Source organism: Macrotis lagotis, chromosome 2, assembly GCF_037893015.1.
Source record: "Macrotis lagotis isolate mMagLag1 chromosome 2, bilby.v1.9.chrom.fasta, whole genome shotgun sequence".
Classification (NCBI taxonomy): domain Eukaryota; kingdom Metazoa; phylum Chordata; class Mammalia; order Peramelemorphia; family Peramelidae; genus Macrotis; species Macrotis lagotis.
In genome coordinates this window covers 337,453,056-337,468,685 of record NC_133659.1, presented here as the reverse complement: position 1 = coordinate 337,468,685, position 15,630 = coordinate 337,453,056, and the positions used below count along the sequence as shown (strand labels likewise).

General features: G+C 42.0%; 1 protein-coding gene across 5 annotated transcripts in view; it reads left to right on the top strand.

Moving 5' to 3' along the window:
- The window catches only part of MOV10L1 (Mov10 like RNA helicase 1), a 72,663-nt gene that overhangs the window by 25,880 nt on the left and 31,153 nt on the right, over positions 1 to 15,630 (top strand). For 4 of the 5 annotated variants that reach the window (XM_074227228.1, XM_074227225.1, XM_074227227.1 and 1 more), the window contains 8 exons: positions 1,143 to 1,320; positions 2,871 to 2,941; positions 4,945 to 5,036; positions 6,143 to 6,201; positions 6,844 to 6,947; positions 8,231 to 8,315; positions 13,631 to 13,809; positions 14,581 to 14,727. In XM_074227228.1, coding sequence (XP_074083329.1) covers positions 1,143 to 1,320; positions 2,871 to 2,941; positions 4,945 to 5,036; positions 6,143 to 6,201; positions 6,844 to 6,947; positions 8,231 to 8,315; positions 13,631 to 13,809; positions 14,581 to 14,727 — 915 coding nt within the window. The remainder of the gene's footprint in view (positions 1 to 1,142; positions 1,321 to 2,870; positions 2,942 to 4,944; positions 5,037 to 6,142; positions 6,202 to 6,843; positions 6,948 to 8,230; positions 8,316 to 13,630; positions 13,810 to 14,580; positions 14,728 to 15,630) is intronic. The other variant, XM_074227226.1, reaches the window with a different exon arrangement.

The following is a 15,630-nucleotide window of genomic DNA, read 5'->3' as shown; positions in this document are numbered from 1 at the left end:
TTGTTTATTGCCATGGTGGGGGGATAGAATAGATGAGTAGGTTTTATTTACTGAAAAACAGGCTATTTGAAGGCTGTCTGATTTCATTAGTATAGGGAATTTTCTCCATCAAAGCAGGTGTCAGTCCCTCTGTGACTTTGGAGGTGAGACCTAGTGAGTTGACTGAGGCTCTCCAGGTCCTTCTTTGCCCACATCACCCAGTACTCTTATTTAAATGGCATGATATATAGGTGGCTAGGTGGCGCAGTGGATAGAGCACCTGCCTTGGAGTCAGGAGTACCTGGGTTCAAATCCAACCTCAGACACTTAATAATTACCTAGCCATGTGACCTTGGGCAAGCCACTTAACCCCATTGCCTTGAAAAATCTAAAAAAATTTAAAAAAATAAATGGCATGATATCTTTATAGCAGTAAGAAGTGGAAGAACATTTTTTCTGGTTCTCTTTAACTTCAAATACCAAGAGTTATTTTATCAGCCTTTCAGGTATCATACATACCTGTCATACCCTAGATTGGAAACCTCAAAGAGTTGAGCAGCAGCAGTACAGAGTAGCTACAGTATGATGTGTGAAGGCCCTGGTTTTAGAACAGTGTGCTTAGGTAAACACAGTCCCAACCAGAAGAGACAAAGTCCACACTTATGTGAGAGGGGCCAGTGCTGGACAGCAAAGATCCATCCCGATTAAGAAACAGAGCAGTGTGGATACTGCCCCAGGGCATCACCATTAGGGTCCTAAGCTTAAGCAGAGAGGGCTGTACTCCATTTCAAAGAGATTTTCTAATTTTTAAAAAAGTGAATCTTGGTTAATATAGTTATATGTTGGGGGCAGCTAAGTGGCACAGTGGATAGGGCACTAGCCCTGGAGTCAGGAGGACCCAAGTTCAAATCCAGCCTCAAACACTTAACATTTACCTAGCTGTGTGGTCTTCCGCAAGTCACTGAATTCCATTGCCTTGCAAAACTTTAAAAAAATATATGGATAAATGTTTAACATAGTTATACATGTATAACCTCTATTAGATTGCTTTCTCTCAGAGGGAGGGGGAGGAAAGAGAGGGAGGGTGAAAAATGTAAAGACTTGCAAAAACTAACTGGGATGCTAGGAGTCCTTCTCTGAACTAAATTCTGGGTTTATTTCAGCTGCTGAATATGTCCAACTATAAAGATAAGTTTGCTACTCTGCTGTGGCTGGAGGAAATTCATGCCGAACTAGAAATCAGAGAGTTCTATATGAGTGGAGTCATTTTGAAAAAGAATGGAAATTACTTGGTTTTGGAAGTGCCAGGATTAGCAGAAAGTCGACCTTCTTTGTATGCAGGTGAGTGTGGCACTGCCAGGATCTTGCTGTGTAGAGAAGAGAGCAGAAATCCAAGTAGGAAAAGACTCACTTTACTTATAGCACTAGAAGCATGCTCATTCTTTTCATCATGATAACAATTCCATTGTATAATTTGATTTCTGTGACTGCACCGTAGTACATTTATTCTGTGACAGGGAAGCCCTTGGCTCACAGACTTCTAGAATCTCTGGTATATAGAATATCTTCAGTAAACAGACAGCCCCTTCCAGGAGCAGAAGAGACAGAGCCCACACTTGTGGGAGAGGAGCAAGTGGTAGACAGTAAAGGGTCCATCTGGATTGAGAAACAGGGCAGTGTGGATCCTGCCTCAGCCCTCTGCATCGCTGTTAGGTTCCTAAGCTCAAGCAGAAAGGGCTTTGCTCGATTTCAAAGAGATTCTTCAGTTTTTTCCCTCATATTGTCCTCAGCACTCTTTCCATTCTTTCCCTCACTTCGGCTTCCTGGAGGTCTTCACAAACTGCTTCCCTTCCAGCGTTCTCAGCTCCAGCTCCACTCTGAATAGGCTCTAATCCCATCCCCTTTTCCCATTGTCCTAGATGTTTTCAACTCTTGGTTCCTTCTAGTTCCCTTAGTTCTCTCTTGCCTCTGTATTATAGTGATTAAATTAGCTTTATTAATAAACTTTTTTGTAGAAAAAGACCAATTCTTCTAGCAAGAAAGGCTGTGAATTGTGAAAATGTCCAACCTTATATGCAGTTTGAAAGGCTTGTTCCTTTCCTTGTCAGCCATTGGTCAGGGTTACATTCTAATCAATATTCTCACCTGTATACCATTCACTAATAATATGTTCCCCCCTTCTGCCCCCCCAATTATACTAATGTGCACAGGGGAGGGAATAGTAATGTGTCACTTGCAAAGGACAGAGACCCTAGGTCATCTCAAGACCAACTGGAGCAGGTCTGATCTAATCTCAGGTCTGAACAGGTTGGAGTCGATTCTTTTGTGCATAGGCACAACCACAGGTGGGCCCCATAGATGTAGATATAGATATATCTATATATTTAACGATCTGTCTTACATTCTGTGGAAGCCAAATATCCTGCATTCTTCACATTCATTGAGTCAGCAAACATTTATTCAGCTCTTGCTCTATACAAAGCATGGTCCCTGGTATGGAGGAAGGCAAACTCTTGAGAAGATGTGAGTCTGGACTTCATGGAGCTTATGGTCAAAGTACAAGATAGAAGACTCTGAGACCCAGGATCACCTAGTCATTAGAAAGTTGGGGAGCAAAGTGTTTCTGCAGTGAGGAATAGACCCCACTGGCTGTTGCCAGTGGAGAACCAGAAAAGGGTGACTTTAGAGGAAGAAGGGCAGAAGATGGGGAGGGAATAACTGGGACCCAAGGAACATGCTGAGCCCCTCACTCCCAGGACATCTGGGCCATGGAGGCAAGGGGGCAGTCCCTCTAGTCTCACTTTTTCAAGCCCAGTAGGTGCTTAATTGGGAGTTCTGGAAGGGTGTTTATGGTTCGTGTGTAGAAGTGAAAGTCTTATTTTCTTAACTAGGTGACAAAGTGATTTTAAAAAGCCAGGACTACAATGAGCATGTCATCGAGTACATTGGTTACGTGACTGAGGTGAGTCCCTGTCATTGAATTGTGAGAGAGCTCTTCTCTCAGTTCAGCACTATACCCTATGAGCTCTGGGATTTCCCAGACTGTTGTAGTCCATGAAAACCCCCAGATAAACTTGAGTTTATCTCATTGGGCCTTCCCCATTTTGTGCTGCTAGAGATGACTTTCTAAAGCTACATGGGAGACTTTCCTTGTCTCTCTAGTAGATCTCCCTTTCTGGAATCTTTTCTAGTTCTTCCCTAATTCTGTGATTCAGCATTTAGTACCCTGTCCTGGCAATTTATGGGTCATGATTTTACTTATGTTCTGTAGAGGCCCCCAGGAACTTGCTTGCCTTGGATTCTCCTTCATCCACTTCATCCATATCAAGAAAGGTGTCCTAAGCGTTCTCTTGTTCATTTTCTATACCAGGAGGGTATCTAATCTGGGCTCTGACTTCCCAAAGACCTTTGGGGCTACAGAGATGAGCAGTGGTGTGTGCTTGCATGCCAGAGGCCTTCTGTTAGTGAAGGCAGGATTGGGAGCATGGCCATACACAAGGATGACCTCTGGAACCTCCGGGTTCTGCTGAGCCATCCTCAGGTCATAGAACTAAAGGAGATGACTTCAGTTGGGGTTCTGGAGTCAGGAGACCTGAGCTTGAGCCTGAGTTGCCATTTCTGGCACCAGTAACACCATCCCACAACATCCATTTTCTCCTCTGTTAAGCACAGATCACCACTCACTCGTTTTCCTCAGAATATAGACATGAAATGTGGAAGCAGAAGACAAATGAGAGTGGACATTCCCTGAGACTGACTGAATCTAACTCTGTTTATCACTTGTAGCTGGTTAGCAGCTACTGAGGACAGTCTTAGCAGTTACCTGGGAAGAAAAGTGGGAAAAGAGCGAAACTAGATCTGGCCCTCATGAAGCGTGCAGGCTAGCATGGGACAGATAGCTGGAGTCATGTGGGGGTCTTGCCAGACACTGAATGTACAGGAATAAATGGGGGCCATTAAACTATGATTGCTCTCAAGATCTTGCCTTCTGCTGGGAGAGTAACCAGTGCCAGTGGCTAAATCTGTAGAGAGAGCGTAAGTGTATGTAGAGTGACAAGATACTGTGTATACAAAACCGGTTGAAACCAAGGTTGTTGGGGAGATGCCCATGATGCTACTTTGGGGGGTTTTAAAGGGAGAGCAGTGAACCTGAGGAAGGAGGGTCTTGCTGGTATGAGAGCTGGTGCCATTTTGTTGACCTTGAATTTTTTTGCTATAACTTTTCCCTTGAGATCTCAAATACAAAGAAAGAGTCCACGACTAAGTGCTTTCTTGAATGGGTTTGAGATGATAGTCTAGAATTCTTTGTCAGGTCAGTCCCCTTTTATTGAATGCCCATTTTGTGTTTCTAGGTTCTGAAAAATACAAACTCTCTACCCAAATGATGGGTGGTAGGGGTGAGAAGGGAGTTCTCAGAGACTTAGAAAGTCTCTAGATTCTAGCAGCAGCCATCGCTAAGGGTGAAAAAAATCCATCCATCTCTACCAGCTGTTGTTATTTTTCTTTAAATACAATAAGATTGGCATTTCTTTGGATTATTCAATTAAAAAAATTTGCAGCATCTCCTAGATTATTAGTAAGACCAGATAGTCAGACCAAAGGAAACCTCCAGTGCTTTAGTCTCCATAAGCACAGCCCTGCATTCCCTGTTTTTGCTTGGCTTCTATTTGTAGTAGAAACAGACTGCCAACAGGTTGGGTTTCTGCTCATGAAGAATAAGATACTGGTTGGTGTTGTCCAGACCAGTCACAGGCATACAAAGCTCATTAACATTTAACTACCTGCTTCTTTTTTAGTCTATTAGGATGGCCATTTTGGAGTCATTTAAATTATTGGAAATCCCTAAGGAGCTAAATTTCAACTCCAGATCTTAAAACAAATTCAAAGAGATCTTGGTGTCATTTGGTTTATGTCATAAGTATTTTATGAAACTTGTCTTAGTTATGTTGTCTGTTGATTTTTAAGATTCATGAAGAAGATGTAACCCTTAAACTCAACCCAGAGTTTGAAGAAGCTTATAACTTTGAGCCGATGGACGTTGAGTTCACCTTCAATCGGTAAAGTGCTTCATGAACATTCTGAACCCTACCTTTCGTTTTGGGCTCTTGTTGTTTCCCAGTAAAGCTCCATGAACTTGTACTTAGAGAAAAATTTCTGGGTTTAAACATTAGGAGAGAAATTTTCTGATCCCAGTCTCTTCTAGTCTAAGCCAGTAAAAGTTCAGGCTGCCCCCTTGGAGCCTTTACAGCTTTCACATGCTAGGGTTTTTCCCTGAGGTATTTCCAAAATTTGGGTTTTTGTGGTTAAACCCTTAGTAATTCCCAACCACAATTTATAACATCAAGTTACATTAATCCTCAAAATGATCTGTGCAAGTGTTAGAAGATTCAGAAAATGACAAGTGTCTCTTAGAAACATTGAAGCCATCACTCTAGCATGTTTACTGGGAGAAGGAGGGGGAGGGAAGGGATATAGAGACTGCGAAGGGGGGGTACACAGGAGAGAGAGAGAGAGAGAGAGAGAGAGAGAGAGAGAGAGAGAGAGAGAAGGGGCAAGCACGGAGGTTCCCCCTCAGTGTAGCTAGAGAACCTGACCTCAAGGCCAACCTGGCCGTGTGGCCCAGATCCAGTCACATAGTCTCACGCACCCTTCATGCCCCTTTAGGAAGCTGTGACTGATACTGAATCTGGTACTGAGCTGCTTTGAGCAGGGACACTTATCTGGAATCTCTTCCAGGCCAAATCTAAGACAAAAACATTTATACTCCTTAGACAAGTACCTTCTCCTAAGCTCACTCAGTCCCCAGCCCTATTGCCTGGCTCATCAGACATCAGACTCCAAGCCCTTTTCCACCTTCAGAAATCACAATAGAATTTCTGTCACATTGATTATTCTTCTTCCATCCATATGGAGGCTGAGGGACAGCCAGGGTAACACTGATCAGTTGGATGTGCCTCAGGGCCTGATTCTGGCCACACAGAAACTGTTAACCTTTTAAAAAATAACTCCACCTCCATATGGTCTAGCTAGAGGGCTGCTCCTGCTCCTGGCCCTCTAGGCCATTCATTCTAAAGCTCCATAAAGGGGGTGAATGTGCAGGTAATGTGAAATCATACCAAGATGAAGGTATCCCTAATATTTTCTGTTTTCTCCTTTGTGACAGGACAACCAGCAGAAGATGTCACTTTGCTGTTGAGCAGGCGATACACCTGGGTGAAAAAGGTCAGACTGCTGACTCTGAGGTGTCCTTCCCCCCACCCCCACTCCTACCCTACTTCCTCTCTCTCTGACTTCTTAGACCTGAGCAATGTTAAAACATTTCCCGAAAAATAGGAAATTTTGAAAAGAAACATGGGGAATTAGACCCCTTGACATCCACATTTTTAAACTTTGTTTTCTAAGATATTTCATCACATTCACATTCAGCAGTTGCTAGTGGCTGGAAAGAATCCATCTGCTCTGTTTTTTCCTCCTTTGTGCTTTTTTGGTTGTATATTGGTGGGTATATTGATTCCATGGGAATGCCTAGGTTTTGCCTTTAGTCAAGTGAAGAACCTTGGAAAGAAGGGAGGGCAGAGGGAAGGGGAGAGCCATGGTTGGCAACACATCCTTGAGATGAGGGGTGGCTAGGTGGCGCAGTGGATAAAGCACTGGCCCTGGAGTCAGGAGTACCTGGGTTCAAATCCGGTCTCAGACACTTAATAATTACCTAGCTGTGTGACCTTGGGCAAGCCACTTAACCCCATTTGCCTTGCAAAAACCTAAAAAAAAAAAAAAAACATATCCTTGGGATGAGCATTATCAAGCTGGCAGGGGCTTGTATGACACTTTCCTGTCTCCCTTTTTTCATTTCAAAAACTACAGTATTATTTCCAGAGAGTATCATTTTACAGTCTCCACAAGTTTCCGGGACTTGGAACTATTTGCATGATACTAATGATGAACAGTCTCTTAAGCAAGGAAATAAGGTAATCTTTGAGTGACTCTGATTTCACACTTGGGAAGTGTTTGCAGCTTTCATTTATCAATGGGAGTGGGGGGGTCTTCCTTCTAGAGATTGCACACATTAGACTGTGTCTTATTCCTGGCCTGGGTTTGTTTACATCTAGCTCTCAAGGTCTGAAACTCGATGAAGGCCTCTGAGTTGTGATTGAGGTTGGGGTTGTCCATGGTGAGCACTTCAAGATCTAAATAAGAGATCCTTGTAAAAGGGAGGTTCCTTCTCTATGTGTTGTTCAGATACTTTCACTGGAGAAGGGTCTCCAGCCCTGACACAGAGCCTAGGATAGTCGTTAGCGCTCGATCAGTTGATTATTAGCACTGCCTTAGCAGGTAAAATGTACCTAGTTGAGCTCTTCCTAGTCTCCCCAGAGCCCCTCCCCCAACACATACCCCCCCCCCCACCTGAACACACACAGATACAGCCTCTTCATTATAGCTCAGGGTTGCTTTTCTCAAGCTTCTCTTGGTCATTCATCTTGTGATTTTCTTAGCCATGACATTTCTTTTAAATTTTCTTTTAGTGTGCTATTTACCTGAAGACATACTCCTCCTGTTTTTACCACAATTTTTAAAAATTCTAACAGTTCTTTGCTCTTTTTAAGTTTAGGTTGAGTTTTATTTTCTGATGTTTTATATTTTTTTAACTATTTCTCCTTGGCTTTTTTGTATTATTTTGGAGAAGTGTGGGAGGAACATGATTCCTTTCAATCCTCTCTTAGATGACTCCTCTCTCTCTCTCTCTCTCTCTCTCTCTCTCTGATATGGTAAGGGAAGGAATAAATTTGGTTTAGTTGGGTGCTGGGGACCTCTGTTCAAACATCTATGCAGGCAAATAAACAAGAAGGGTCAAGGGCTGGTCAGACTCAGGGAAGCTAAGTGGGGAAGTTGTTGTAGCCCTGGTTCCCCCTCAAAGCAAAGGAGACCATGCCCAGGCTCCTTTATGAAGGGCCTGTAGAGATCATCAGCTTGTTTACATGAAAACCCCTTAATTCAGAACTCCTGTACTTCTTCCCTTTGGGGTCCTGTTTTTTTAGCTTCTTTACAATACTTCAAGCCAGGAAGCATTTCTACCAGCCTCTGTGCTAACTGGGTTTTCTGCAAGTTTTTCACTTTTTGGGTGTGTTATGTTTTCAAGTGATGGGGCCTGGGTGGAGCAAGCCATACTTCATGCAGCACAAACTTGGGTTGTTTTTAGAATTTTTCTAAACTTTTTAGCCTTTAAGCCCTGGATTAAAAAATTTTTTTCCAGACCAAGAAGAAACCAAAGGATCACATGACAAAGAAGAGAAGCACCAATTCCATTCATGATGTGGTGACATTTGCTTCCCAGACAGGTAATTTCATATATTAGAATATTTGTTGAGCAGGTTCCAAAATTTGTCAGGGACATTCACAGATGGAAGAGAGTGGTGTCCTCCTGGCTAGCCTCAGGTCTGTGTATGACTTGGTTGTGCAATGCTTCCATCAGGCCTTGGCCCCCTCTTGTGTGGGATGAGTTTACCCGCTTAAATAAAACTCAGGGATTTCTCAAGGTATGAAAAGTTTTATTCAATTCTTGAGAATTGGACCCCCTTGCTCCACCTTAAACATGGAGAGAGAAAAGGGGTAAAGAGCAGGAAATCCAAGATCTATTTATCCTAGCTCGATTCCACCCCCCCCCATTGACCCATCCTCAGTAGTGAGGAATGTGGTCTTCACAATCTATACACCTAAATTACTCCAAAGACTAAGCATATAATTCAAACAGAGACAGGTTCTCCCCTCCAGGACAAGGAATGTAGAACCATCTGGACTTCAGTCCAGATAAGACATGGGCAGTTTACTCTTTACATTCTGGTCAAGGTAAAGGGAGGAGGAGCAGAAGGGACATAACACACAGCTTTAACTATTTCTAATCTATAATATTCTACTGAAGAAATCTCAGACTTGATCCCATTCACTCTGATGACAAGGATCCCTCTGCTTTGAAAATTTGTGCCTTTCTTTTCTCCAGCAGTGCTGTTTGTTAGGGGGAATCTTGCCCCAAATCAGCCTTCCTGTCACTTCCCACCCCCCTACTCCTTGTTCTGCAAGCCCTTCACTTGTCTGAGAAGCTCTCACATCCCCTGAAATCCCCCCTTTAAGATAACAACAACCCTTAAAGGACAATCTTTACACCACCCCCCATGCTAGTTACTCTTCTCTGGATAGTCTTGTTCCTGTCACTTCTAAAATGGGACACTCAAAACTGACCTTAGGATTCCAAAAGGGTTCAGAATAGGATTCTCTATGTCTTCTCCTGGGAGGATGGAGTCTGGAATTTTTCCAGGAATCAGAAAGGTTTACTGCTTACATTTCACACTACAAATGACTTCTTTTTATACATTTGGTCTATTTTTCCTTTATCTAATTCCATGGTTGCCCTCGACTTTGGTCTCTCAGATAACACTGACGATGCCTAAGTATGGGGGATTGGGCCAGGTAGCAGCTCAAGAGCAGCTACAAGGTTCCCTTCAGACTGCTTCTGTATCATGGGTATGAACTCCAGCCAAAAACTCTTCTCAGCAAAGTGCCAGAAGCCAGACTCCAGTTGAGTCATGCTCCTTGTCTCATTGGACTGTCCCCAACCATCCTTTTTCCACAACATCTATTTTAATTCCTTTCCTCATCAGCCTCAGCTTGTTCTAAGCTTTACTCTTGTAGGACCTCCCCATTCTTTTGTCTTCAGCCTCTGTTTCCTGTTCTTGTCCCCTTTCTCTGTCTACATTTACAATAGGTTCTTCAAACAGTTCCCATTTTTTGTCTTTCTTGGAATGTTTTCCCCTGGTGTCTTCAGGATTTTGTGCTTGAGAGTTCCTCCCAGTCCTGAGCCAAACATCCACTGAAGGGGAGGCCCTTGGGTCCTCTGGGCACTTCCTGAACACCCTCTGAGACAGGTTCTCCCAGAATCTGGGGCGAGTGTCAGCTTTTCTCTTCTCGAGGTCAGAGTTGCTTTCCCCCAAGGTTTCTATCATTCATTCCTACCAATTCCAGAACCAATTCTTCAGTGCAAATCAGATCTAGAATAGACTTTTCTTTCGTTGGTTGCTCTGCTTGATAAAGGATGCAGTTATCATTAAGGCAAGTTATGTTATTAGCCACTTTGCTTTTGCATTCCATCAGTCCATGGCACACCCTTGCCTCCATGCCTGTGACCTCTTCACAGAATTTGAATTCCTCCTCTCTTTCCTCCTTGGGTTGGGTTGGTCTCTAGTGCTCCCTAAGGTTTTAAACCATGATTTGCTTACATCTACTTCACCCAACTTCCTTTTAGCTCTTTCGCTGCTTTGACATAAGATAACCCCATATTAGGGACGTTTTCCCATCATCCAAGCAAGTCTTATTCACACTTATGGACTAAACTATGTCTCCTGGCATTAAACTCAACTGACTCATCTGCCACAGACATTTCAGTGTGGACACTTGAGGGCCATCCATCCCTGTTGCTGTTCCTCCCCTTGGGAGACTGCTCTCGGAGCTCATCCGGTTTAGGCCCTGTCTAGTAGTAGGCAACCTCCCCCATTCCTCCAGTCTCTTTGCAAAAGGACAATGCTGATAAATTCTCAACAGCTGCCAATATCTCTACCTAAACCCTAGACAGGAAATACAGGTTCTTCACTTCCTGCATCAGTTTTTCTGTTCTTATCTTGAGCAATCAGTATTAAAAAAAGATACAACCTATATCTTTGTGGTCTTTGGCTTCAGGTCTAAGATTTTGCAGTCTTTGGTGGTGTATTCTAGGTTGTTCCTACCAGTATTTGGGCCCACACAAATCCCCAGCAGTTGGTGGTATTCATCCATTTTGACAAGTCTTCTCTCTGATGTCTTGACTGCATGCCAGAAGGATGAGAAGTTGAAACAGGCAATAAGCAAGCAGATACTAAGAGTCTAGAACATGCCAGATTGCGTCCCAGGCAAAAATAAGAGAATCTGCTTTTGAGGAGTTTGCACTTTACTGGAGAAACTATGTTTGTAGCAAAGTAAATATGAGAGTGTGTGTGTTTGTGGATATGTACATAGACACATACTAAACATAAGGCATCCTAGATCAGAACTGGGATTCCCTTATGGAACAGAGACAAAATTGAAATTAAGTAATCTGCCCAAGGTCACCCAGGTAGTAAAGGCAAGAATCAAAATTTGAATCCAGTTTCTCTTCATAACAAATCCAGCTTTCCATTTGAAGGAGGTAGTATTAGGACTGAGCCTTGAAGAAAGCTGAGGTTTCCAAAAGACCAAATTAAGAGAGGAGAATGTCCAGGCAGTGGGACCTGGGAATGTCTTAAGGCCCAGAAGTGGTTGGGTAGGAGGAGTTTAGTGTGGCTAAAGTGAGGTCTAAAAATAGGACAAGAGATCAAACATGTTCTGCTGACTACCTAAGCATATTATCTTTGATTTCTTATCCACATCCTTCCAGAATAGGTCCAGTCAACCTGCTGGCATTGATCTGGTTCATGGCCCCCTAGGTCCGTGGCACTGACCCATATTCTCTTCAGCCAGGCATCTCTCTTCTGATGTCTTCTTTATTTTTTTTAATCAAATTGACCAGAGGTTTATCAATTTTATTGGTTTTTTCATAATACCAACTTTTGGTTTTATTTATTAGTTCAATAGTTTTTTTGCTTTCAATTTTATTAATTTCTCCTTTGATTTTTAAAATTTCTAATTTGGTATTTGGGGATTTTTGATTTGTTCTTTCTCTAATTTTTTTAGTTGCATGTTTAGTTCATTGATTTCCTCTTTCTCCAATTTATTCATATAAGCATTTAGAGCTATAATATATCCCCTGAGAGTTGCTTTGAATGAATTCAATAGGTTTTGGTATGTTGTTTCATTATTAGCATTATCTAGGATAAAATGGTTAATTCTTTCTATAATTTGTTTTTTGGTCCACTCATTTTTTATGATGAGGTTATTCAGTTTCCAATTTGCTCTGGGTCTATATCTCCTTGGCCCAGTATTGCATATGACTTTTATTGCATTGTGATCTGAGAAAGATGTATTCACTATTTCTGCCTTTCTGCAGTTGATCATTAGGTTTTTATGTCCTTGTACATGGTCAATTTTTGTATAAGTTCCATGTACTTCAGAGAAAAAGGTATATTCCTTCCTATCCCCATTCAGTTTCCTCCATAAGTCTACCATATCTAATTTTTCTAACAATCTATTTACCTCCCTAATTTCTTTCTTGTTTTTTTTATCATTTGATTTATCTAGATCTGATAGCGGGAGGTTGAGGTCTCCTACTAGTAGAGTTTTGCTGTCTATGTCTTCCTGTAATTCTTTCAGCTTCTCCTCTAAGAATTTGGGTGCTGTTCTACTGGGTGCATATATATATTCAATATTGAAATGACTTTATTGTCTATGGTACCTTTTAGAAGGATAAAGTTTCCTTCCTTATCTCTTGTAATGCTATCTATTTTTGCTGCTGCTTTGTCTGAGATAAGGATTGCTACCCCTGCTTTTTTTACTTCAGCTGAAGCAAAATATATTTTGCTCCAACCTTTTACCTTTACTCTATATGTATCTCTCTGCTTCAAATGAGTTTCTTATAAGCAGCATATTGTAGGATTCTGGTTTTTAATCCACTCTGCTATTTGCTTACGTTTTAAGGGAGAGTTCATCCCATTGACATTCAAGGTTATGATTACTAATTCTTTATTGCCCTCTGTGCTATCTTCCCTCTGTTTGTATTTTTCCCCCTTTCCCCCCCTTTTATCCATATTCCCCAGTATTTTGTTTTTTGAATACCACCCCCTTCAGTGTGTTTGCCCTCCTATATCACACCCTCCCCTTTCTTTCCCTTTTCCCTGTTCCCTTCCCTTCCTTTTGTTATTTCCCCTTATTTCCTCCACTCCCCTTCCCTTTCTCTGTCCCCCCTCCCCTTTTCCCCTTTTACTTCTTGAAAGGTTAGATGTTTTATAAGTTAACTGAGTATGTGTAGGTTGACTTTAAGCCAAGTCTGATGAGAAGAAGATTCAGGTGTTTCTCCTCTACTCCCTTCTTCCCCTCTATTACCATAGGTTTTTTGTACCTCTTAGTGTAATGAGATTTGTCCCATTCAATCCCCTCCCTCCTCCCGTCTCTTTCCTGTCCCCCTTTTTAGGGAGGTAGTGTATTTTTTTTCTGATGTCTTTTATGCTACTTCCCTGATAAGATAGATGTGCATATCAGAATCACCCAGAGCTTGGCACAGAGTCTGGTACACTGTGGATGCATTGCAAGTGATTGTTGAATGACTTAGTGATCTTTTACCTGCTCTAGGCCATCAGGTGGGACCCAGGCCAAGATCTCAGTTAACAATTCACTGTTCTCCCTTCAGGGTCTTTTACTTCCCCACTCAGACTTCTTAACCTAGCTGGGAAATTCAGGTGTCCCCATCATAGCTGTCATGGAGTATTCTTGTCCCACTTCCAATAATTGGACAGGGCCATATCACTCTATGTTCCTGATACTCCCTGGGGTTTGGGGGATTGCTCAAATCACCAGTGAAGAAATTTTCCTTTTCTTATTGACTGTTAAAATGGCTTGGGCTATAGTTCTAGAGGGTGAAGATTGGGCTCAATTGTTTGCCCTCTATATGAAACTTTGCCTCTATATGAAACTTTGTGTTTGTGTCTTGAGTACACAGTGAATGGAGTACAGGCCTCAAAATCAAAAGAGAACGAATTTTTCAATCCAGTTCTAAATGAAAAGCAGAAACTGGCAGTTAGAAGAATCCTAAGTGGTGATTGCAGGCCGATCCCCTACATTCTTTTTGGACCGCCAGGAACTGGAAAGACAGTGACCATAATAGAAGCTGTTTTACAGGTAATTATTACTGGCAAATAGATCCGCATGATGCTCCTTTGAAGCACAAACTGACCAAAAGCCCAAGTAAGATCATAGGAGAAAAAACTGAATTATGACTACGGCCCAATTCCTGGGAGGTGTATAGTCATCAGTTCTCATTGCCTTAATACTCATCTCTAGATTGCAGTTGATTGCTCCTCATCCTTTATCATTCTACAAGCTTCCTTATTTTAAAATTCTTAACTGTAGGGTTATTAATAGTATTTAAGGGTTCTGTTTCTTATCCTTTAGAAGATGCTTCATTATCAGAATAGCAAACTATTCTATCATAGGATAAAAATTTAGTCATTAAAATTAGATCTGGCCATTGTCATCAGGCTGCAAATATAAGTGTATGTATCCTGAAAATGGGTTTATATAAATATTTCATACACACACACACACACACACACACAAATTTTTAATAAGATCTTTGAATCAATTGAACTTTCTCAGTGAGAAAAGTCATTTCTATACCTTGTGCTGTGACAGAAAGCAGGTAGGCTAGGCATTTTCATTTTTAAGTTAGAGAAATAGATGTAGGGGAGATTTGGGACTGAAAAGACTTGAGAAAAGGCCTTTCCTTCTGACTCCAATCCTGACTTCTTCCTAACTTTAAATCAATTATGTCCAAATTTTAAATTTAAAAGTTAGTGGTTTTGTGGGTGGGGTTTTTAAAAAAATACCTAGCAATATATTGAGGGCAAATGTGACTTTTTTCTCCTTTGACCTTTTTTGTCTGTGACACAGATACATTCTTCATTACCGGACAGTCGGATTCTAGTCTGTGCCCCATCCAACAGCGCCACTGACCTTGTTTGCATGCGATTGCATGAGAGCAAAGTGCTTTCCCCGGGTGCCATGGTGAGAGTGAATGCCACGTGCAGGTTTGAGGAGGTGATTTTTCATAATACACAGAATTCAACCCTTCTTTTTTCTTTCTACTATGGAGTTCGTAAATCTAGAGTGCGAGTCCTGAGAGTGACTGGTGTTTGAGCATTGCATAAGTATCTCCCTTTACAAAAAATCCTCCTTGATTCCCTATTGCCAGCCAAATTAATTTCCAAAACACCAAATCCTGCCTCCTTTTCACCCTCAGAGCTTTCCAGGATGACTTCTACTCACATCCCTGCTCCCCTATAGCCTAATTAGTACTCTGAACAAACTGAAGGACTTACTTCCCCTTCTCCTGGGCCCATTCTCCCAACTCCCACCATTGTGGCATCTGCTATCATTGAAGGCTGAAATTTTCTTCTTTTTCTTCCCTATTCCTCCCTCCTACCCCAGAGGAAATCGCTTCCTTATCAGTCCCCCTCAAAGTTAGTCTTTACCTTAAGACAACAATGTCTCTTCTGTCTCATGGGAGTTTCCTGAGTACTTCTTTTCTTCACCCCCTGTCAAAATCCAGTGAAGTGGAAGCCCTTTGAGGGCCAGAGAATTGTGTTTTATCTAGATTTGCATTCCTACAACACCAAGCTCAGGGCCTCATATATAAGTGTTGAGTCATTTCAGTCATGTGTGATTCTCTGTGACCTCATTTGGGGGTCTTCTTGGCAATGGTACTGGAAGAATTTTTCATGTCCTTCTCCAACTCATTGGACAGATGAGGAAACTGAGACAAACAGGGTGAAGTTGCCCAGGGACACAGCTTGTGTAAGTGTCTAGAGATGAGATTTGAACTCAGGAAGATGAGTCAGTCTTTCTGACTCCAGGCCCAGTGTTCTGTGCACTCTGGCACCATCTCATGGCCAATTCATGAATTAAAAATACAGACAAGTTAAGACATGGATAATATAAGAA